This window comes from Dendropsophus ebraccatus, chromosome 1, assembly GCF_027789765.1.
Source record: "Dendropsophus ebraccatus isolate aDenEbr1 chromosome 1, aDenEbr1.pat, whole genome shotgun sequence".
In the NCBI taxonomy this organism is placed as follows: Eukaryota; Metazoa; Chordata; class Amphibia; order Anura; family Hylidae; genus Dendropsophus; species Dendropsophus ebraccatus.
Window position 1 is genome coordinate 181115811 of NC_091454.1, and position 25506 is coordinate 181141316.

The 25506-nt window shown below is 40.4% G+C and overlaps 1 protein-coding gene across 1 annotated transcript; it reads right to left on the bottom strand.

The window, feature by feature from the left end:
* Positions 1–329: 329 nt before the first annotated feature.
* LOC138783348 (chromo domain-containing protein cec-1-like) lies at positions 330–8067 on the bottom strand. The gene is made up of 2 exons (XM_069958364.1): positions 7955–8067; positions 330–977 (listed from the first exon to the last, which is right to left on the bottom strand). Exon 2 carries the CDS (start codon positions 819–821, stop codon positions 465–467), a length of 357 nt encoding a protein of 118 aa, XP_069814465.1. The 5' UTR covers positions 822–977; positions 7955–8067; the 3' UTR covers positions 330–464.
* Between the last annotated feature and the right edge of the window lie 17439 nt (positions 8068–25506).

Here is a 25506-nt window from a genome sequence, read left to right on the forward strand (position 1 = left end):
CCAGAATATTCTATTTACCTCAGTGGTCGTACATCCTCTCTGCTGTTGAGAAAATATAACAATTATTGATTTTCAATAAAGTCAGAGCAAAAATAAGGCCCAGAACAACCCTTTATCCATGGGGTTTTAGCTATAGCTACCATTAAGGGGGACTCATTGCATACTGTTCTACTATACAACTTAAAGGGGTTGTTCAGTGAAAATCTTTTTCTTTCAAATCAACTTGTGTCAGAAAGATTTGTAATTTACATCTATTTAAACATCTCAAGTCCTCCAGTACTTATTAGCTACTACATGTGCTGCAGGAAATATTTTATTTTTAGTCTGACACAGTGTTCTCTTTGCTGATATCTCTGGCCGAGACAGGAACTCTTCAGAGAAGGAGAGCCTTTCTATGGGAATCCTTGCTCCTCCTCCTCCTCCTCCTCAATGTTATTCTCCTCCATCATCTCCTCTTCTTCCTTCTACTCCTCCTTGATGTTATTCTCCACACTCTCTACTTGCTTCTCCTCCTCCTCTTCAATTTTATCTTCCACTATGATTCCCTCTACCTCCTCCTCCTCCTTCATGTTATCCTCCTCCTTGATGTTATTCTCCAATCTTTCCTCTACTTGCTTATCCTCCTCCTCAATTTTATCCTCCTCCACCATTTCCTCCATTTCCACTTTCTCTTCCTTCTTGGTGTTATACTCCTCCACTTCCACTTTCTCCTCCTCCTCCTCGATGTTATCCTTCTCCACTTTCACTTTCTCCTCCTCCTCCTTGATGTTATCCTTCTCCACTTCCACTTTCTCCTGCTCTACCATTTCCTCAACATCCATCTTCTCCCTTCTCCTTCTCGAAAAAGCAGACTAAACACAGGAATTCTGGCCAATATAGAGAGTCATTGCTTAATGTGTCCGTCAATCACATGACTGCCTTCTCTCTGTAAGTGCTCAGATGGCCTGAGATAAACAGGATTTCTTGTTTTCTGTTTCCTGTTTTTTTTTAAGAAAAAAAAAAAAAGAGTCAGAAAAAAAATAATAATAAATGCAAATTGCAAACTTGCCTTATATCACATCTACTATTGATTTAGAAAGTTATAACAACAGTGACACTTTAATGTTATCCTCCTTTAATTCAACTTTCTCCTCCTCCTCGATGTTATCCTCCTTCACTTTCATTTTCTCCTCCTTGATGTTATCGCCCTTCACTTCAATTTGCTCCTCCTTCTCAATGTTATCCTCATTCACCATCTCCTCCACTTCTACCTCCTCCATCTCATCCTTCTCCATAAGAATTATTGTTTTTCAAAAAAGTCAGAGCAACAATAAGGGACTTCCAAGGGTCCAGAACAACACTTCATCCATGAATGCCAGCGATTAGATGCGTAGGTGGTGTGTGCTTTACAGGCATCTTATTTCTGCAACCATGTAAACAACCCATTTTTCTATATAAACATTTACTCAAAATGGACTTGTTAGCAGGAATACAGTGGGGTTCATAAGTTAATGGAAAGATAGGACTAGTCACATTGATTAGGGGCATACTATTTTATTTCGGTAATCCTCTCCATTGGCAAGATATAAGCTCTTTTGTTGATATGCAAACAAAGCTTAAGTGCCCAGGGGGCATTCCCAGGGACGGTAAAAGTCCAGGTAAGTTCACCCCTTGTCCTATTTAATGGCTGTCACTCAAATATGGTTAGGGGAAGCCACCATGCTGGGGGAAGGTGAAAAAGAGGACATGGATTTGATTTGCCGGGGCTCTTGCTGTGATGGGGAACACCCCCTTGACACTGGGGCTTCATCTGCATATAAACAAAAAGACTTATACTTTGCCAATATTTTCTAGCCACATGCTTATTTACACCCTAGTTATAATGCTTACGGGACCACCTTAAATTATCTTTAAAATATAACAAAATAATATATTTTATATTTCCTAAAATAAAGGGGTCATGGTTTCCTATAAAGAGAAAGATTTGCTGTGCGTCCTCATTTATGTATAGGGCTTCCCTAAGAAATGGCTACACATATCATTATGCATAAACATACCTAAATGGAACCTATTAAAAATCTTATATAGCATACATACATGTGATATCCTTACATTATATACATAACATATCGTTTATCATTATTGATGCAAAAAAAAAGTTAAAATTACAGATGTCTGTACTTAAAGAATGTTGCCTAAAACCTTAGCTTACAAAACAAAAACGAGAAACAGTCGACTGTCGGAATTCATGAAAAACAATCCCATTCTTCTGATCAGTAAGGCCAACACTGGCTGTGTCCTTAAGGGGTTAAGTGTAGTAGGATCATTTGTTATGACTGAATATGGAGAGGAAAGCCTAGAAGGTTCTCAGCAGATATTCCCCTGCCATAGACGACTAGAAATAGTTGACATACAGAGGATTTGACACATTACTAGACTGGCTCCAGGTGGCAGACGGGTTAACAATCCCCATTACTTTTTAGTTTCACAGCAATGAGTATTTTAGTCAGATTACTCATGTCTGTTATAAGAGGACTGACTGTATACATACACAGCAACACAACCAGCTGGGAACAACCCATTCAAGCAGCACGGCTTCAGTATCCTCCCAGGACAGTGAAAAGGTCCTTTGTTCTGGACCCAAACACCTGGGTGAGCCCTGGCTGCGGCTGTTTTTTCGGAGGGTATAGCAGCTGCTACACGCATGGGAGAACATGGCTGAACCGCAGCCAAAACCAGGGCTCCCACTATTCCTTTCCATCACGTGTCCCCAGGGATCTGGTGCAAAATCCATGGTCATTATGTGGTCTCACAGATGGACAGTAGGACTCCAGAGTGACCACAGACCATAAAGTACATTTTTATATATTCTCTATATTTTCTCTTCTTAGATTAATTTAGCATAAAAATGCATAAAAAATGAATAATAGAAGCTGGACTTTGTATTGTGATACAGCTGCAAGAACAGGAATTCTTAGGTAGATTTCTGGCTAGGGGGCGCTATTCTAAAAGAATCTAGTATCTGTGCGTAGTCTGTGTGGGCAGAGGAAATCATTCTCTAGATACAAAGATTTTCTGGACTCCCTAAGGCTGCATCCAACTACTTTAGCCACCGGTGATCAAATGTCAAGCGAATGGGATCAAGTATGCTCAAGTTGCACTCATCTCTACTTCCCAGATATAGAGAGCTATATTTCCAAATCAAGTTACTATTTAAAGGGAAACTATATTGAAATTGTCCCTTATGAATAGAGAACAAATCATGTAGAGAGATCAAGTACAAACGACTCAAGTAGAAAAGAAAATATTGATCCACTTTAGCCTATTATCCTGCGGTGATGATCCAGAGAAAGGGAAAACCACCATGAGGAATAAGGGGAAAAGACCCTTCCAGACACCAAATCAGGCAATCAGAATATATCCCTAGATCAATAACTTTTGTTCAGAATATTAAACACATGCCATTTAACTGTTGTAGTAAGTTCTATGGCATCTCTGCTTTTACAGTAAAAAATCAGTTACAGTAGATACATTCCTGTGTATGAAGAGATCATGGCAGAGCTCTTTGTATTGATCGCTTACATATTTCTGCATGCCATAAACTGGCTTTTTATTATGTTTTTTTTTTTTTTTTTTTTTTTTGCATTATAAGAGTCCATGCATGCTCTGGTTCACAGCAATAGATATCCTTCCTCTTGTTTCATCACAAATGTCACTGGGATATAATTTAATTGATATATGGCTATTTCCAATGAAGAAGTTGTACCCCACCAAACAGTTGCACTGTTGCTGGGAAATCCACTAACAATGGAAAATAGAGCTTCTTTGGTGCACTGGGGGCAGGCCAGAGACCCTGAGTATACCACAATCCCACCCTGCAGCTGCTTCCCGACCCCTCATCCATATTGATTGCCTTTCCAAGCCCTGACACAGCGTGTTTAGACTGCAAGATCATGTGAGTGTGCACTAAATTTGATGGGGCTGCCGAGCAGGAGAAGTTGGGGTGCATGCATGGGATCTTTCAACCCAAACAAGCTGCTGACAGGCATTATTGAATTCAGGGTGAAGGGCTCTAAAAAGGAGACTCACCTGCTGATAGATTCCCTTTAAATGGAAACATTTTCTGTCAATTCACATGCTCATTTTATACAAAAAAATGTAATCAGTTTCAATATACAGTGGTTAAAGGAGAAGTCCGGCAAACATTTTTATTAAAGTATTGTATTGCCCCCAAAAGTTATACAATTTACCAATATACACTTATTATGGGGAATGTGCTTTTTTCACTGCACTTACTACTGCATCAAGGCTTCACTTCCTGGATAACATGGTGATGTCACGACCACAGCTGTGCGGGCTGTGGCTGCTGGAGAAGATGATGGCAGGGGGATGCTCAGTGTCCCCCAGTGTCCTCCTGCCATCATCCTCTCTAGCAGCCACAGCCCGTAAGTGCTTTATAAGCATTTCCCGTAATAAGTGTATATAGCTGATTTATATAACTTTTTTTTGGGGGGGGTGGGGGGGGGGAATACAATACTTTAATAAAAATTTTCTCCTTTAATATTGAACTGCGCTAAGCTAATGTATATGAATCTTCACATTGTTTTCCAAATGTAAAAAATGTTCCATGATTTTTAATATTTACATTTGATAGGGTCACTCAGGTAATTCAGTGGGACTAAAGGGATACTACTTCTCCTTGAGAAGAGCGTCATAAAGATTAGACTTGTAGAGACCTGTGTGGAGACCTAAAGTGTTGCTGTTGTTATCACTTTAAAAATCTAAATCAGCAGGGAATGTGATATAAAGCATGTCTGCCATTTACATTCTTTTTTTTTTTTTAGTTCTCATGCTGTATAACAAAGCTATACTTACTTGTATCCAGGTCCAGTCTCCTGAAGGCAGCTTTTTAGTCTTGTGTTGGTTGACAAAAGAGACTAAACACAGGAAGTCCTAGTCATCTGAGAGCTCACAGAGAGAAGGCAGTCATGTGATTGATGGACACATTGAGTTGTGACTCTGTGCTGGCTGGGACTTCCTGTGTTTAGTCTCTTTATTTCAGAGTGTCACTGCTCAATGTGTCCATCAACCAGATGACTGCCTTCTCTCTGAGGGCGCGGGTGATCTTCCTGTGTTTAGTCTCTTTTTTTTTAACCAGCACAAGACTAAAAAGCTGCCTTCAGGACACTAAACCTGGATAATAGTAAGTACAGCTTTGTTTTAAAACATAACTAAAAAATATATATATATTGCAAATTGTAAACTTGCTTTATATTACATCTACGGCTGATTTAGATTTTGAAAGTAATAACGACAGGTACACTTTAAAGGCCATTCCTACTTCATTGGGAATTCTGGGGAAAGCTCTCACATCAACTTCCCTTCAAGTCAGTGTTTCCCTCCCAAATAAAGAAATAAATACCTCATTAGGTATCACCAAATGTTTGAATTAATAAGTATAGTATAAATAATATATATAGTATAAAATAATTAACTGACATAAAAAAAACTATAATTGAAGAAAAAAATACCATGTCAGATTTTTTTTGTTACCTTGGATACTCCAAAAAATTGATTAAAAAAATTCAATCTAACTTAAAATAGTTTAAGTAAAAACTACAGACCGCTGTGCACAAAGTCAGCCCCAACACAGCTCCATGGATGGGAAAATAAAAAAAAAGTCAGAACATAGAGATGCAAAACAATTTTTTAAAGATTTTTAATTTTTCAAAGTAGTAAAACTATGTAAATTGAGCATTGTCGTGACAATACTGGTTAAATAATATAAACAAGTCAGCTTTACGGGACAGTTACAGTTTTGTGGCATCAAAATAGTGTTCAAGAATGGCCATTCACATGAATAGTTGTAGCTAGAGATGAGCGCAACTCAAGAATGGGAAACAGTTGTGTTCACCTCTAGTTGTAGCCTTTGTATGCTATTAATGTAGGAATATGCATCCCATTTATAGTTTAAAATAAAGCTTTTAATGTTTGAACATACTTTATATGTGGTTTAAATCTTTGCATTAAAGGACAACTCCCACGAAAAATTTTTTTAGCTTATTTAACACACATTACAAAGTTATTTGTACTGGCAGCCTTTTCCATCCCCAGGACCCAGAAATCAGAGACATCGCTGGACGGCAGACGGCGGTGACGGTGAGGCGGACGGCGGGCGAATGGAGTGGCGATCGTCACCGGAGGGATGGTGAGTATGGTGTCTGTGTGTGTCTGTGTTTTTTTTTGGGGGGGGGGGGTCCCGCAGGAGTTGTCCTTTAAATACAATATACATGCTGGTATGCATTATTTCCCCCCTTATAGGTCTACTTTGTATTTGCAGACAATCCCATAATCGTGTACTATGATGTTCTTGATGATTCAGTGTCTGTGCATGCTTATATCTATGTAGACTTATGTGTATGTTCATTCATACATGTGCAAAGGTTTTTCTAAAGCCAGAGCTTGTTCTTACACACACACACACACACATAAACATGGTGAATATTTGTGTATGTATCTATATTACGATTTCTTTTTGTTCGTCTTTTGTTCAAGGCCAGCTAGTAGTTATGGCTCTACACAAAAGGAATTTCTTATAATTAACGGAATAATAGAGTGTTTCATCCTGCCATTAACCCATAACAATAGTTGGCTGATCCCAGACCCTCCCAATTAGAGAGCGTAGGATGTGTATTTGTGTTTATATTGGTTCAATTTCAAATATTTACTAATTGCTTCACACGCTGAAAGTATCACTAGCTTCACACTTCTTTAAACGGATTTTCATACTCCCACCCATTGGCGGAGGCCGGTTCCTGGGGACAGCATACAGTAAATCTGTACAATGTGCTGGACAAGTAATTACACACCCAGGATCCCAATCTACTGCTAGAAGACTTATTAACATAATTGCAGACAGCAGCAATTTGTCATCCCTTTCTATTGCGTTTTCGGATGACAATTTTATTGTTAAAATAGTTATATATTTTAGGCAACATATTTAATCTTTTTAAATATTATATGGGTGGTAGTGCTGTAAATTTCACAGAGGGCTTTGAGAGCAGAGGGTCATGTGCAAAAACATTATTTGGGCCAAGCACAACACAAATCATGCTCAGTTAAGCAAAAAAATAAATAATTAATGTCAGATTATGCGCAAAATAGAGGGGAAACAAGCACATATGCTTTATATTCTGTATTTGGCACATAAAAAACTATACTGAAAAGTTGATAAACACACTAAAAAATGGCACAAAAAGCTTGATAAATGAGCAAGTGAAGAGACCCTGTTCAGTGTTCATAGACTCTCATAGGTAAGAAAGAAGTAGACACACAAGCTTAACCATCTCAAAAACTGAAATAAGCAGCTATAGCTTTTAGCATGAATATGACTCCAAAACCATCATAAAACGACTGAAAAGATCACTTAAAAAGAAAACTAACAGCAGGTTAGGCCACCAATCCACGCTGGTCGACATGCCTCTCCTGATGTATATTGGGGACAGCGCTGTGCAGTGTCTGCATCACTCCAGTTCTCATCACTGCAGTTCTCATCACTGCAGAGCTTTTTATATATATTCATTACAAGGTGTGGGCCATCTGGAGCAGATCAGTGCACTGAGCATGGTAGTCCCACCCCCAGTGCACCAAAAAGCCTAATTCGCATTTAAATAAACTACACATTTTTTCGTAAACAGCGCTGAGGAACGGAGTAACAAAATTACCTTCATCTTTAGCGCCCCATGTGCTATATATGCTTCTAACCTGCTGTTAGTTTCCCTTTAATAAACTTATTGATATATTATTGATGACAAGATGGACATATTAGAAAAATAAATAAATAAATAAAAAGATATCTATTTAAAGTGACTCTGTCAGTAGGTTTATGGTGTCCTATCAGTAGGTTTATGGTGTCCTATCTTAGAGTAGCATAAACTAGTGACAGAGAAGCCAAACAGAATGATGTATCACTTACATTGTTCTGTGCAGCTAATTCAGAGATATCCTCCTGAATAACATGTACAATAAGTAGTCCTCTCCATTATGTTCATGTCCTGGATATCCAAGAGCACCAGAAAAATCTGCCCACTATCTGCTGATTGGCAGTTATCTATTCATGCTGTGTTTAGGCAGTTAACTGTCACTCAGCAGCTGGAGGGTGGAGGGAGTGGTGCAGCACAAATCCCATTCTCCTGCATATTAGGAGAACTTCTGAACATATTCACACATACATTGTTCTGTTTAACATTTCAGTCACTAGTTTATGCTGCCCTTGTTTAAATTGTCGCTGTCATTTAAAAAAAAAAAAAGTTTTAAAAGTTTTGATCGGTCTAGGTCTGAATGTCCAGACCTGTACTGATCATGACAAAAAGTCAGGAGAAGACCTCACTAAGTGCAGTCCTCTCCCGACTCTTTTTCATGTGATGATACAGTACATGCTCCTAATGTCAGTCTATGGAGCCAGACTCACAGAGAGGACAGCGCTGCAGCATGGTTCTCTCCCTGCTCGTTGTCATGAACGGTCCGGGTCTGAAAACACAGACCTGGACTGATGAAAACGTTTGACATGTCTTTGACATGTCAAAAGTTTTTAAAATGACAATGACATAAACCTTGTGACATATTCCATATACAGTGGTGCCTTGGATTAAGAGCATAATAGGTTCCGGGACCGTGTTTGTAATCCAAATCCACTCTTAAACCAAAGCAAATTTTCCCATAAGAAATCATTGATATGCAGACAATTGGTTCCACACCCCATAATAATATTTTTTTTTTACTCTGAATAACATGTAGAACAGATGAAACGAACATTAAGAAACAGCTGAATATGTCATATTATGGGTTACTGTACAGGATAGCAATCAGCATGTGGAGTATAATGTATAGTAAGAGCATAACCCTGAAAGAGCATCGGCAGTTTGTAGATACTGAATGGAGATGCAGATCCCTATAATGCAGTAGCGTAGTACAACAGGCTAGAATAGAGAAGTAGTGCTGCTTAAAGAGGTCTGTTTGGTCACATGACAGCAATGGAGAAGGGGTGTGTGCTCAGCATGAACCAATCAGGAAGTGAGAATCACAGAGCTGTGCAGGAGAACAGAGACAGAAACTTTATATACAGCAGTTTGAATGACTGAGTGTAAGTGCAGTCACATTATAGCAGCAGTGTGTATAGCTGAGTGTGAGTGCAGGCACACTATAGCAGGAATGGAGAGGATGGGAAACACAAGGGCAGAAAGAGACTGCAGGGGGCATGAAGGAATGAGTAGGGCAGATGTGGGCACATAAAGGGGTTACAGCTATAAAGAGATTACCTTCACAGTCCTGTCCCCTGATGCAAGACCCAGCCTGAAGTTGATCTGCTATGATTTGGAAGGTGAGGGAGACCTCCTGGGTTAGAGTACAGTGCTGTAGACCACGCAGTGCAGACCATGCCCCTCCTCCACTCCCCCCTCCCACCCAGTACTCTTAAACCTAAGCAATACTCTTAAACCAAGTTAAAATTTTGAAAAACTGTGAGCTCTTCTTGCAAAATGCTCTCAATCCAAGTTACTCTTAAACCAAGGTACCATTGTATATATACAGTATATAATTCCATGTAAAATACAGCTTTTGATGGATAATTAATGAGTACCATATCTCCTTACAACAAATAAGTGAATTATTACAATAATGTGCAACTATGTGTTTTTAGTTGTAAAATACAGCAAAAACAAATAAGAACTCAGGTTCGAGTTCTATCCCTGCATCACTGACAGCTGGAGGCTGAGCCCTGACTGTTAATCAAGCAGGAAACGGATAAGAGGGGTGCGAAAGGCGCTATGGTCCTCAGCACTTCAGGTGCTTGGGAAAGCTTTTTCTACACTTTGCACTGAAGCATAAAAACATTTTTCTATGTTCTGGAAGCACAGTTAGTTATATGAAAGGAACTTTCTTCTTAACTTAAAGGGAACATGTCACCATGAAAATACAACCTAAGCTATCATTATTATGTTATAGAGTAGAAGGAGCTGAGCGGACTGATATATATCTTTATAAGAAAAGATTCAGTATAACCTGTAATTTATTGATAGAAATCTCTGATGTTTCCATGCTAAAGAGTCTAGTCCATTGTGTGACACCGCCCACTGGACTCCTTATTACAGCTTGAGCAGGGATTTCTATCTACATGTTACAAGTTATGCTGAATCTTTCCCCACAAATATATATATATATATATATATATATATCTCAATCTGCTCTATAACATGATGATGATAGATTAGAATTGTCTTAGTGGCAGATTCCCCTTTAAGGTCCACAGTCACTTTATAGCTATTTTGGCCATTTGTGGCGTGTTTAGCCACCAGTAAGTGTATGGGGGTCTCCTGAGACTCCACTGACAGATGATGTTGGTGGAGATAGGGGTCGGGCATGATGGAATTTTACTACTCCATCCCTTTTTTTCTTGGAGAGCTGGCTGCAGCTTATCCTTCCCCATAGAGAACATAGGAATGCTCGTCCATGCCTGAACATTGATGTGTAGGGGGAAGATGGGAGAAATAATTGTTCTGCCAACAGCTATTAAAGCTGTACAGCCACCTTAACAGCTTTCTATCAGTGTCAGCAGTTTGGAACCCGAATGACACCTGACAGATTCCCTTTGAGTTAAAAGGACATAATGTTTGGAAAAAGGGGAGAGGCTTACAATATGTATGTTGCCTTGTTTCCTTCTGGGAAGTGAGAGTTTCATTGCTGTTACTGTAAGTGACACCGAGCCATATCAAGCACCCTCCTAATAGATAAGACCTTACAAACTGCCAGTAGAAGCATTGAGGTAGTTGCTTCAGATTTTTCAGGAAGTCCTCACATATTTGTGATAGTGTTTCATCTGTATCGTGATGACTCAGAATCTCAGTGAATGATATCTTCAAAACTAATAAACCATCACATGGAAGTTCCCTGGAACTATGAGCAAACACAAGTTATTTTCAAGTAGGGACCAATTATGGAAAACCACTAGATATAACCCACACAAACCTAAACAGTTTACATGATTGTGAGCTACTGTATACAATGTACTTCTATTATTCCATGATTAATTTGGATTTCTTTGACAGATGTGCCTCAGATTGCATGTTTAACTCTATAGTATAGCTGTTCTCGAAAAGGCTGTAACAGTGAAATCAAACCACTTTAAAGGGATTTTCCTATGATCGAAAGTGATAGCATTAATCTATTGGGCCAGTCAGTCAGGCCCTCAGGAACCCTGGAGGACTGCAGCCCAACCTCATTTATTAGAATTGGGGCATGCTTCAATTCCCTGTATAGGGCTGCCAGGTACCAGCTATGCTGAGAATTGAATACAGAACAACTAATTTCAAATATGTGGTCTCTTTAATTTCAGGATAGGCAAGGGCCCCAGAGGTGGCATAGGGCCTGCCTGAGAATATATAGATAGCCTGGGTTGAAAAAACTTTGGCTTGGGACTAAGCTAGGGTGCAGAGTCTAAGGGCCACATGTATCATCCGGCGAACGGATGATTTTCGGCGGAAAGTGCCGATTTGCGTATTTTTTTATTCGCAAATGGCCGATTTGCGAATAAAATATTCGCAAATCGTCACTTTCCGCCGAGTACGCCAGGGGGGCGGAAAGGGGGCGTGTAGTGGGCGCGCGATTTACCATCCGTTCCGCCCAAATGTACGCCGAAAACTTACTCCAGTCCAGTCCTTACTCCAGTCCTCAGCTTCGGCGGTGCGCACCGGCGCGCACGGGTTTTATGTAGAGGCAGTCCGCCTCTACATAAATCTCCGTAGCGCCGGAGCTGCGGGGGCATTTATAAGTCCGGCGTAAAAAACGCCGGACTTAATAAATGCCACCCTAAGGGATTTCCAGGTTTCCACCGTATAATCCATATTCAAGGATAAGGACTGAACTGCAGTGTATTTCAGGGTTCAAATTGCTGACACTGTTAACTGTCAGGATAAGGCAACACATGGTATCTTTCAGATATCTGTCTGTACTTCCAGAACATAGAAAAATGTTTTTATTCTTCAGTGCAAAGAGTCAAAGAGGCTTTCCCAAGTCCCATTGCTGAGGGCTGTAATGCATCCTCACTCCCCCTCCCATCCTTATCCCTGCTTGAATGTCTTTCAACTAGAAGCTGAACCTTGACTGAAAATCAAGCAGGGTCAGGAATGAGAGGCAGGAAGCATTACAGTTTGGAGCTTTGACTCTGCACTAAAAAATAAAATAATTTGTCAATGTTCTGGAAGCTCAGATGGATATATGAAAGCTACCATGTGTCTCCTTGACCTAACAGCTATCTAACAATGTCAGCAGTTACTCAGCAGGGAAGGCACTAGCAATTCCAAACAGTATGTGCACATTTTAGAATAACATATGCTTTCTTCCAGACAATTCCACTTCATCACAACAGCATGACTTTGCAGAAAATGAGTCCAGATACTGAATTGGCCTGCCTTCAGTCCAGTCCAGAATGTCTCACTTTCAACGTTTAATATGTGTTCAATGTTTGGGTTGTAGATCCTTGTAGTACCCTGAAGTGACAAGACATTGGCTGAAGAAGAAGAATTTGGGCACACTGGCTTCTTATGTGGCTGGGAGTCAGCACATGTGCCAGAGACAGCACCAGAGGTTCCAGCAGGAATGCTGGGCAAGACGCCATGCTGGGTGCCTGTCCGCAGCATGGCCAGTAGAGCATTGCCGTGATGGTAGGTGAGTGAGCTGATGAAAATGTTATGCCATATTCTTGACTATGATATATTAACTTTATCACTTATAACTTTTAATGCAGTGGTTTGCATTCTGGGGGCAGATGGACTGCTGTCTAGCCCTGTCTATGAGTATTTCTATACACAAGGATAAAAAGCAGAAGGCAGTAGCAGGTCCGTTTTTGTGTATACCTGTATGCCTGTGATTTGGTGATATTAAGCCTGATTATAGCAGCAACATCCTGCCCAATATTCCAGTGAAAAGCAGCTTACATAATCTGTTGGTGTAATAGGGCCCTAAAAGACAAAGAGTGTTGGTGAACCTCTTTTTGATTTCTGTAACACATCAATAGATCTGTTCAATATGCCTCTGTACAATATAGGAAGCAACTTAAAGGGGTAGTCCACCCCCCAAAAAAATTCTTTTAAATCAACTGGTGCCATAAAGTGCCAGAGATTTGTAATTCACTTCTATTAAAAAATCTTAAGTCTTCCAGTACTTAACAGCTGCTGTGTGTCCAGCAGGAAGTGGTGTTTTCTTTCCTGTCTGACACAGTGCTCTCTGATGCCTCCTCTGTCCATGTCAGGAACTGTCCAAAGCAGGAGCAAATCCTCATAGAAAACCTCTCCTGCTCTCCAGACTGGAAATAATACAGTACTGGAAGACTTGAGATTTTTTAATAGAAGTAAATTACAAATCTCTGGCACTTCATGGCAGCAGTTGATTTGAAAGAATTTTTTTTGTGAACTACCCCTTTAAAGGGGTTGTCCAACTGGTGTCAGAAAGTTATATAGATTTGTGATTTACTTCTATTTCAAAATCTCAAGTCTTCCCATACTTATCAGTTGCTGTATGTCCTGCAGGAAATGTTTTATTTACATTCAGAAACAGTGCTCTCTGCTGACTTCTCTGTCCATGTCAGGAACTGTCCAGAGCAGTAGCAAATTCCCATAGAAAACTTCTCCCGCTCAGGACAGTTCCCGTCTCAGCCAGAGATGTCAGCAGAGAGCACAGTGTCTGAATATAAATAAAACAACACTTCCTGTAGGACATACAGCAGCTGATAATTATGGCAAGGATTTTTAACTAGAAGTAAATTACAAATCTATATAACTTTCTGACACCAGTTCATTCGAAAGAAACATTTTTTCGCTGGATAACCCCTTTAAAGTGACACTGTAACCCCTATTTTTCATTTTTGCATCTTTAAAAACGTTTAAATCACTAATTTTGCTCTCTCCATACCGTATTTCACATGTTTAATCATGGTGCTGGTTGATGAAAAAACTGAACTTTGATCAGCTCTTAGTGCGCCACTGGGCAGGGCTTAGCCTCTGAAGTGCCACATCGCTCCGCCCACTACACCGCCGTTGACCCCGTCCCCTTGTTACGTCATCTCTCCAGGCCACCGCTCTCACTTGTTTGGCCCTCCCAGCCTTTGCCTGGATGCCCAGTCTTTGCCTGCATTACGCTGGGAGATGTTACCCCGACATCCAGGCAAAGGCTGGGAGGGCCAAACAAGTGAGAGCGGTGGCCTGGAGAGATGACGTAACCAAGGGGGCGGGGGACAACGGCAGTGTAGTGGGCGGAGCGATGTGGCACTTCAAAAGCTAAGCCCTGCCCAGTGGCGCATTAACAAGCTGATCAAAGTTCAGTTTTCTCATCAACCAACCAGCACCATGATTAGGCCCCGTTCCCACTGAGCAAAACTAGCGGAATGAACATGTTCATTCTTCAGCGCGGACAGAGCAGGAGCGCGCGCCTCCCATAGACTCCCATTATGAGCGGGAGGCTAACGGCATCCGTGGCGGACAATTCCGCCGCGGAATTCCGCTAGTTTTGCTCAGTGGGAACGGGGCCTTAAACATGTGAAATACGGTATGGAGAGAGCAAAATTAGTCATTCAAACATTTTTAAAGATGCAAAAATGAAAAATGGGGGTGACAGTGTCACTTTAAGTTAAAGTTGAAAAGCAGACAGGGTTGAATAACAGGGTTGCGAATGTTTCCCCTCTTGTTTAGGTTGGGATCCACTCCTCTCTTTAATGATACCATACATTAGAGAGAACAATGCAGTATGCTAGTAATGTTGCATGTTTCCGGCTTTAGAATGCAGAAAAATGTGCTAATATATTCCCATTTCTAACAATATAATTTGCATCTCACATCCATTGTTAGTTTTCTCCTTGTTTTTGTGACTTTTTTTTTATTTGAATGCAAATTACAGAGACTGAATGAGGAGAATGCAGGTGGTAGCAGTTCTGCGGTTAGTAGACTTTGATAATCGACCTTGGTGACCCTGTTAAGTGGCGCCCTCTGCCCCCTTTTATATAAAGATCTCCTGTATGGCTCCCAGCCCTCCTCATCATGCCCGCTCACAAGGCTCTGTAAACCTCCCATCGTTAGGAAGTGTTAGAAAGCTGGTGAAGTGACAAATGAGCCTGTGAAAGCTCGTTGTCCTAATTAAACTCTGACAAGGAGAAGTGACAAGAGGCAATGGAGGGGAAACAATGAGAACAGTGTGTGAGGACACATCCTACGCTGGGAAAAGCTCTTTGACAAGGGACAAAAGCTCTTGTTTCCATATGGTAAACCATATTAGACTTCGCCAGTGCCAATATCTTTCAGCACCAAGCTCGTAGACCCAATCCCTCCATCTTTAGTAACCAACCACATCCAATCCACATGCAGGAAAACGCACATGATGGAGATGAGATGGCACAAATAAGCATTTCACATTAGCTTTAAGTGTAGATTCCAGTACGAATATGTTTGTTTGTTTTTTGCAGGAAATGAAGTAATATATGATGGATTGTTACAAGAATCATCCATTTAGTTACTTGATATAATTTTAATGTCCATGGGTGTGAGTGGTTCTTTGGTTTCCAAATTTCTAAAAATACAGAATACTGTCACCGGCCACTCCTACCCGGACAAGGAATGGTTTATGCCACAGATAGAGGAAAATCTGGCAAACTTAGTGTATCAGCAAAATGATGCATTCCACATTTCCTTTTGGATGTCTTCAGATGCGTGAATGAAACTGTAACGTTGAATCAGCTGGGCTGTATACAAGGATTCGCAATTGTTGTGTTGGCCTACATCAAGGACTTCAAGGCTGGGGTTCCACAAGTTCCAACACTGTGATTGGAAAACAATGTGAATGGAAGATATGAGAAATAGAGAAGAGCGAACCGGGTTCGGGTTCGAGTCCATCCGAACCCAAACGTTCGATATTTGATTAGCTGGGGCTGCTGAACTTGGATAAAGCTCTAAGGTTGTCTGGAAAACATGGATACAGCCAATGACTATATCCATGATTTCCACATAGCCTTAGGGCTTTATCCAAGTTCAGCAGCCACCGCTAATCAAATGCCGAAGGTTCGGGTTCAGATCGACTCGATCATGCTCCAGGTTCGCTTATCTCTAATGAGAAACTATTTTGAGCAAACGTTCCCTTTAACCCCCTTAGGGCTGAGCCTGCTCCATATTTCTCGGGTGGAAGCTGTATGTTACAGCTAACACTTGCCCGACTGTTTTACCCCCTAAATGTCAATAATGCCTGTGGCATCTAGGCAGTAATTTGACAGATGAAAGTCCTGTCTCCAATCAGCTGTAGGTCCTAAATATTAGGACATTCATTTTTAGATTAATATAGAAAACAAATAAATAAATATTGTTATCTGAAAACTCCCCACATTTTTATATTGTTTTTAAAATCTAAATGTGTGTAAAATGTTGGACTTTTTGGCAGATTCTGCTCATTATATGATGTTTTCTTTCAGTCCATTTACACGGAACACCTAATGTAAATTCCAGCTGGATTCCTGTTAGCAGAGAACAGTGCATTGTGGGAGCTTAGAGGAACCATTACAAAGTTTGTGGTGTACAGATAACCTACATAAAAATTCCAAGAATTTACCAGAAGAATTTTTGCTTCTTTTTTTGGTGTGAATTGGGAAGATAATGACAAATAATTTAAAATAAGTGCAAGATATTTATTACTATCAGAGCCCTAAATGTGTAGGTGTAATAATATGCTCTATTTGAAATTAACCTTGCTTTGCTATTACACTACCAGTGCTCACTATGAGTATGTGGAGTCAGTAAGCAGCGCTATCATAATTTTGTGTTATCTATCAATCACTGCTTTTGACTTGTTCTAGTTTATTCCAGGGGCTACATATCAGGGAGATTTGGTGATTTCCCTACTGGGAGGCACCCCTTAGCAACAGGTTTCCTTCCCTGGAGGGAGATCAGGCTATTGCTGTGTTTTGATTGAGTTGCAACCGAGGCTCCACTGTACTGTAATGTTTATCTACCTAGATGATATACAGTATAGCTTCTCTAACATCTGCATTGCCCCGTGATTAACTGCTTTGCATTTAGCAGTGAAACCTGTTGGGAATTGTGACTTAGGGAATTTCCTTTTCTGGAGTGCATCAGGTTCTGGCCCTAGTTTGGAGTTCTTTAACCATGTAATTACTGTTACCTTTGGTGTCAATAATGGGTTCTAAGTAATTAGGATGCCATCAGTCTTCTTCCCATCCTCTGGTTTAATTTGGCAGTAACAGTGCTGGCTGCACTACCACTGTGTGAACCCTTTTTGTATGTTTTTATGTAGGAAAAGATTTAGCTAGTTATTTAGAAAATAAATGAATAAATAGGCTACTGAGCAAATGTATAAAGTCAGCAAATCTTATGTCAGAACAAATATCAAATGTTTAAAGTGACAGTGTCACTCCCTTTTTGCATTATGACTTTTTTTTGCATTATAAATCTTAGTTTCAATACCTTATTTTATATCATACGTCATGGTGCTTGTTCCAGTAAAAAGTGATCTTTTATCATCTGCGGATTGTGCTATCTGGGCGCGGCTTCACAGGCAAAGTACCACTTTGCCCCGCCTCTTCCGTGACATCGTCACCCGCATAGGCCCCGCCACCTAGACGGCCATTGGAACGGGCCAACCTAAAGGTCTATGCCCCACCGCCCTTTAGGTCAGCCCGCACCAATGGCTGCTAAGGGTCCTATGTACTGATGAGCGGGGCTAAGTGGTGCTGCAGCTGTATTCGTGGTCCTGCAGACCAAAGGTTCTGGCTGGCAGATATTGGTTGGATGGGTAATCAGGAGAGATGGGCACAACTTGTGTGAACGAGTCCAATCGTTCGGCATTTGATTACCGATGGCTGAAGAAGTTGGATGCAGCTCTAGGGAGTTCGGGAAACATGGATACAGCCTATGGCTCGAGTTGTGCTCATCTCTAGTAATCAGAAAAAAGGAAGCCAGACAGGCTTCAAAATTGAACACAATAGACTTGCACAATACACACTTAGGTCATAAAGAGGGACTGATCCCAAGTAAGGCAAAAGTGCACTAAGTGGAGGCACTTTACTGACACTACACTCAACTAAGTGGGGGGAAACCTTCACTCGTTAGCTCAACCTAAAGACAAAGGCCTAGGACTCGTACTACTGCTCAGGGCGGTCTTTGATACTATGTAGGAAGAAGGCAGTCAGATATCCAAGACATATCTCCCGTAAACGTAAGTACGAGGATTCTTTCACCAAGCATAATATCTTCAAGCAGAGTACTGTTACTACTTATTCCACGACTCCTATCCAGCCCCTACCCTACCCTTGCAAAAAAGTTCTTTTTCTACTAACTTCTACTTTAACCCCTAGACGACCTAGGACGTACTGGTACGTCCTGGAAGTCTGTGCCCAGACGACCCTGGTTGTACCGGTATGTCCTGGGCTATGAAGCGCGCTCCGGAGCAGAGCACGCTTCATAGCAGGTGGGGGCCGGCTGCAATCATCAGCCGGAACCTCACCCTAAATGACACGCTGCAGTGATGGCGCGATGAAGCAGATCGCCTATCACACTGATCAATGCTATGCCTATGGCGTAGCAATGATCAGTGTGAATAATGAAATTAATGAATGTAAAAGTCCCCCAAAGGGACTTAAAATGTATAAAAAAAAAAGTTAAAATCACTAATACACTACCCCAAAGCCCCTCCCCCAATAAAAGTTTAAATCACCCCCCCTTTCCCATAATATAAATAAAACATATATAAATAAATAAGCATATAATATACCGTAGCGTGCGTAATTGTCCGATCTATTAAAATATAACAAGTGTCATTGTGAACGGTGAACGGCGTAGACGAAAAGAGGGAAAAAAGTGAGTGGATTACCGATTTTATGTTACAATATATATTAAAAAAAATTATAAAAAGTGATCAAAACGTCCGATCTTTACAAATATGGTATTAATAAAAACTAGAGATCATGGTGGAAAAAATGACACCCCATACAGCCCTGTAGGTGAAAAAATAAAACAGCTATAAGCGTCACAATAGGCCCATTTTATTAATAATTAATTGCCAAAAAAAAGGATTTCATAAAAAAATATATATATATAACATTAGAGAATCTGTGTAACCTGCATATGGTTGTGTTCGGACTGACCTATAAAATAATAGTATCATGTCGCTTTTACCATATAGTTCATTATGTAGACACATGAACCCCCCAAACGTTACCATATTGCATTCTTTTTTACGATTTCACCTATTTATATCTTCATAAATAATATATTTGGAATTCCATCATACATGTTATGGTAAAATGAATGACGCCATTACAAAGTACAACTATTCCTGTAAAAAACAAGCACTTACATGGCTTGTAGATAGAAAACTGAGAGTGCTAGAGCTCTTAGAAGGGGGGAAGGCAAAAACAAAAGCGCAAAGATCAAAATTTGCGCGGTCCACTGGGTCATTTTGGGCCTGGTCCTCAAAGGCTTAAGATTCTGACTAAAGAGTATTGTTATATTTTTGCACTAGAACTTGTGAGCAGTATTGTTACTCTGTCATCTCTGCCGCGGCACCTGCACCTCACACTAGTGCTACCAAGGTCCGGTGCCCATGTTCCGGGGGTGGGTACTACCACTCCTGGCCACTGTGACAATTTGCCCCAAAACACCAGAGCCCAACAGCTTGTGCAACACCAGCTTCCAGCACCCTTGGCTACGGTATTATTTTTTATATCAAGGATAGAAGATCAAAAATAAGCCTAAACATATGATGCAAGCAAGAATCAAGACCACTGAGAGACCAGCAGCAGGTGTTGAGGCAAGGTAACAGCGCTGATCCTGTAGGTCAGCAGTCGCAGACCCCACTGGAAAGGCAGGGCTGTTTAGAGAGGGTGGAGCATATGTAAACAATTGTCTTCCCCCAAGATCAATGGTAAAGGACAACATTTTAACAGAGTATACAAAGAAATTACAGCTAGTGTGGAGCTCTATTATTTCAGCTTTGTTTATACATTATCCCTGAGAACCCCTTTAACTCTCCTGTTAACCATGTAAGAATATCATGTGAACGACTATATAAAAGCGGGCAATTTAGTTATTCAGTCTGTTCTGCCAGCGGGTCACATAGATCTGACAAGACCAGATGCTACCGAATTCAAGAAAACAGCTGGAATTAGGAAGCAGGTGTATTTTGGAATGAAAATAAAGGAGAACGACGACTTCCTTCCTAGCTAATTTTTATCTTGTTGATTTATACTCATGAGATCTGTTTTCTCGCTCATGTCCAAAAAAACTTGGAGACAAGAAGCAGTTCCAGCGCCAATGCAGAGAGCTCAGCAACATCACAGGGAGATGCACAGAATCTCAGACTGTGCATCTGAAGAGGGATTCTATTAGTATCATTGTCATGTATGAGGGGCTAGAACCTATCAAAACCAATTCCCATAAATTTAAACATATGTGTTATGAATACAAAACTGTAAAGCTTCTTCCCTGGTTTGCTATATACTATTTGCCTGGATTCTCTAAACTATGTTTCACTTTTTATTATGTACTGACATTGGCATATATCTATAAAATATGGGCATCATTTAGTTGTTCCAATTTATCCATCTGGACCCAGTAATTATATTTTTCCAATGACAAATCTACGATAGACCCTAGTTTTAACTCACAACTTTACCAATCATGACTTGCTTTCTGGTAGTTCAAGGACTTCAACACTTGGCAACACCGCCACACAGCTCTTACATTTATACTACAACTACAGCATTGTAGTCACATTGTACAGAGGCTTGAACTGACTTATGCGAGTGCCAAGTAAATATCACACAGGGAGATTTTTTTTATCACAACAGAACAACACGATCAGCTGATGAATGAGAGCTGACTTGTTCATTGGCTGATTGATTTGGTCAACAATTGATCCATGTCATAAGGCCCCAAGGAGACCAAAAGGGCTAGCAGAGAACAACCCTATTTTAAGCTGTTTTTAGGCAAATCTCCACGGACATCTCAGTTATGCTTTAATATTGCACTTTATTGGCGCTTCTTCAAGTATTAACATATTTTTATTGTGTATATAAACATACAAAAATATAGTATTAACCTATATCTCATTTCTTATGGATAAAAGAAGGAAGGTAGGAAGTAGGAGGATGTTCCTGCTACATTTCCCTTCTTCAGGGATAATATCCACAACTGACAAAAACTTTTGACATTTATACATGACGTCAAAACTTTTTAAAAATGACAGTAGGACTTTGATTTTGAGGTCCATTCTTGGGACCAAATACATTTTTTGGGTAATGGGACTCATTTTGGTGTAAGGGCTAAGGTCTTAAAGCATACCTGTTGCAAAACATTTTTTAAAGAAATCAACAAAGGTTGTGATAGCCAGCAGTTTTACAGTTATACGCCCTTTATTTTATTTTTTAAATTTTCTATGTTTGAATCAATGTTATACATATGGCCAAACTGATATACATATGGTCCATGCTGATATCTGGTATTTGCTCTGTTCAGAAAAAGAGACCAAACACAGGAAGTCCCAGTCCTTTGCACGCCTATGTAAGAAAAGACATCTGTCCATCAAGTAGGTTGTGTATCAATTGAAGGCAATAAACTCTAATTATTTTATCAACCAGGCCTGGATTGGTAATCTGGCACACCGGGCAAATGATTGTAGTGGCCTCTCCAAGGCGGACTGTGTCTTGTTCATGGTTCTATGCTTTACTATCAACTCTATTGTAAGGTTATCATTTTTTTATTTTTGGTCAAATTTTCAAGCCATTTCTGCACAGATATGTTGTTGCACTAATGCACCTAGATTGTACTATGTAGCACTTTACTGTGTATAATTGTTTACTTTTTTGACTGTTTCACGTTTTACCATTATTATCTTTAGTAGAATACATGGACCGACCACAGATAGAGGAAGCTATTTACTTTCCTTTCTAGCGCCCTGTAGGTTATTACCCTGATTATTTTTCAGGAATACCTGGTTATTTTTGTATCCGCTGTATTGGGATTTTTAGTTCTTTTAATTCTTTTGTGTTGTTGTGCGGTTTTGTGTACTAATAAAATTGATGTGTATATAATTTTCTAAACCAATTATTTTGTGATTTTTTTTGTTAGGTGCACTCATAAATATAGTACCTTCTTGGTTCTTGACATTGTCTTCATGTACAGAGATAGCAGCAACGCCGCCCTGTATGTCAATCACGCACTTGATACGCCACAGGACAGCGCCGGGTGTGCACTGCATCACACAGTGCCTCAGCGACGTTGAGAAAGACCCTGGATAGGGTGGAAAGCCCAGTTGCCAAAAACTTAACGTTATATCACACCCAGGAGGTGTTTTTCTGAAAAAAGTATTGTTATATACCTGGCCTTGCCCTTTTTCATGCTGTAAATAAAGTTTGAACACTTTTGCATATAAAAACAAGTGCTACAGATTCTTTATATTGGATTACATTGGGGTTGAAGCCCGACCGTGAAAAGCACCAACCATTTGGTTTCCTGTTGTGCACCCCTACTTCTTCCTGTCTATATGTCAGTCATAGTAGGAGGTGCTGCTGTGGCTTGTCTCCGCCTCTCTGACACTTCTGCTGGTAAGAAAAAGGATTATTATAAAAGTTTACATTGGACTAAAAGTCCAGTCCCTGATAAATCCCCTACACCTGGCAGTCTCAACCAAACATGCCACCTTGAAGTAAAGAGAAAGGAACCGATGTTACTTTTGAGTCAATAGATAGAAATGTTTATTCTTCCTCTGACTACAGCTGATCAGAATGAATCCATGGTCTGAGGCAAGGAGGATGGAAACATTTTGGAAGCAACATTTCACGGTTTATCCCTACCAATAATGATTTCACACTGGGAGCTGTGGTTTTGCTGGCTTCATATTTCATGTCTCTAATCTTAGTTCTGGTACCATATTAATTTACATGGATTGGTTGCAGTACTGTATATCTATACTGAGTTAAGCTACAGTATAATGCAGGATTCATGCAGTGAGCTTGGTTCTGGTACAGCATATTTCTACTGTGCATCGGTTTGGTACCATATTCAGAACTAAACAGGGTTTATTTGTTGAAAAAAATATTTTTATAACTCCTCTACATGTATGTGAGCATACATACTATATTGTTTTCTTTTGCTGTACATACTATTGTATAGTGTATGGAACTGCTAGAACTGTCTTACTCTAATACTCATTTAAAGCGACTCTGTACCCACAATCTGACCTCCCCAAACCGCTTGTACCTTCAGATAGCTGCTTTTAATCCAAGATCTGTCCTGGGGTCCGTTCAGCAGGTGATGCAGTTATTGTCCTAAAAAACAACTTTTAAACTTGCGGCCCTGTGTCAAATTGGCGTGGCCTAGAGTACCCATGCCCTAACCTTGAACCGCCTCTCTGTCCCTCCTCCCTGCCGTCTTTACCATTAGGAATGGCCCTGGCAGAATTTCTTCTATTCCTCACTTGTCTGAACACTGTACAGGTGCCTTAATGATCCAGCCCATGTGCCGTGTTCTCACAGCTGATGAATAGTAGAAAATCTGCCTGGAGCATTCCTAATGATGAAGAGGGCGGGGAGGAGGGATGAAGAGGAGGTGCAAGTCTAATGCACAGACACTCTAGTCCACGCCAATTTGACACAGGGCTGCAAGTTTAAAAGAAGACTCTCATTTCATATGTCTTTGTGAAAAGAAGGATAACTATATGGTCACTGGTGATCCTCCACCCAAGGATACTGGAAATGGAGGTCCAGCATCTCCCTTCTGAGTGGGGCAGTGGGCTCTTCTGCTCCATTCACTGTCCATAAGACTTTCAAGGATGTCAACTACAGAACTTAGGACTGGTCCTGTGATTGCTCATATTCCCAGCAGTTGAACCCACAGTGGTCACATTTATCCTTTGGGTAATTAAAGGGGTGTTCTGGAGAGTTTTTTTCTCAGGGCGGAGTTAAATAGGACAAAATTCTTATACTTATCTTCCCCAGCACCCCTGCTGCTGTTGGGTCAGTCCCTGCTGCAAAGCTCTTGGTGTCAGTTCAAGGTGCCAACATTGACACAAGGAAATCCTTTACAGCTGGACTGGGCTCCATGACATTGAATTGGGGGGGGCAAGGTTAGTTTTTTCCCCCTGGAATACCATTTTAGAATTGTTGGTGACACAGCCCCCTTAAAGTGACACCCAGACTATATATCTCACAAGAGACATTAACAGGCTGAGGCTATCCAGCTATCCTACAGAACACACACTCTTTTTATTTTTTACAAGGAAGCTCTCCTCCCCCAATAATCAATAATCACCTGGTTATTGTAACTTCATGAGTTGCTCACAGAGCTTCCCTGCCCCTGTGAGACAAAGTGTATGGCTGGAGTGTTATTGTCCATTTACACAGAAAGATTATCTGACAGATTATCTACCAAAAATATGAAGCCAAAGCCAGAAACAGACTATAAACACATATCAGGTAATAAAGGAAAGCCTGAAATTTTTCCTCTTTTTAAATCCATTTCTGGCTTTGGCTTCAAATCTTTGGCAGATAATCTGTCAGATAATCTTTCTGTGTAAATAGACTCTTATGCTACGTTTACACGGAACGATTATCGGGCGAATTTTCGCGATAACGATCGAATTCGAATGATAATCGTACGTGTAAACGCGGTGAACGATCGATAAATGGTTCATTTTGATCTTTTAACATGTTCTTAGATCGTCGTTCGCAAAAAATTCGCCGATCGTTCCGTGTAAACAGTCGTTCACTGATTTTACCTATGTGTGAGATAGGCTTAAGCGATCGCAAAACGAATTTTCTATACGATATATCGTTCCATCTAAACACTGATTGTTATAAATAAAAAATTGTTACTTCGAAATCGTTAATCGTACGATCGGGACAATAATCGCCTCGTGTAAACGTAGCATTACTCTCTGATCTGGTTCATAAAAGGAAAACCCAAGCAGAGGATGGATTCTGTGGTATTCATGCACTATAATAGGATGTGAACACTACTGAATGTAAAACAGATTTGTTTCTTTTTCACATTGTTCTTTTATTGAGTGTGAAAAACTGCACAAGAATGGGATGAGAACAATGTTGTAATTATTATTGTTATTATTGTATTTTAAATAAATATTTACACAAATAAATGAATAAATAAAAGTTGAATTGAGGTAACTCTGCTCAGTGTTATAGGAGTCTCATACAGTCATGGGTATGCTATATACCTGATCATGGGGATAGAACAGAAGATGCTGGCAGCCTAGCCCTGTTGTGAGTGAGCACAGCAGCACATGTTCCATGCAGGCAGCCCAGAGCCAGTGTGTACAGTCCTGTCCCTGGGACCTCTATCACTATAAGATTAGGAAGTTGTGAGGGGCTGGTGGGGGTGTGGAGGGGCAGCCCCTCCATCCAATCACATCCCTGTCCTCCTCCCATATCAGGATTCCTCTGAACTTGTCTTATTAAAGGGAGAGGAG

Bases quoted from the DNA above. Each gene is read 5' to 3' on its own strand.
- LOC138783348 (XM_069958364.1), bottom strand. From the start codon at position 821: ATGGATGTTGAGGAAATGGTAGAGCAGGAGAAAGTGGAAGTGGAGAAG.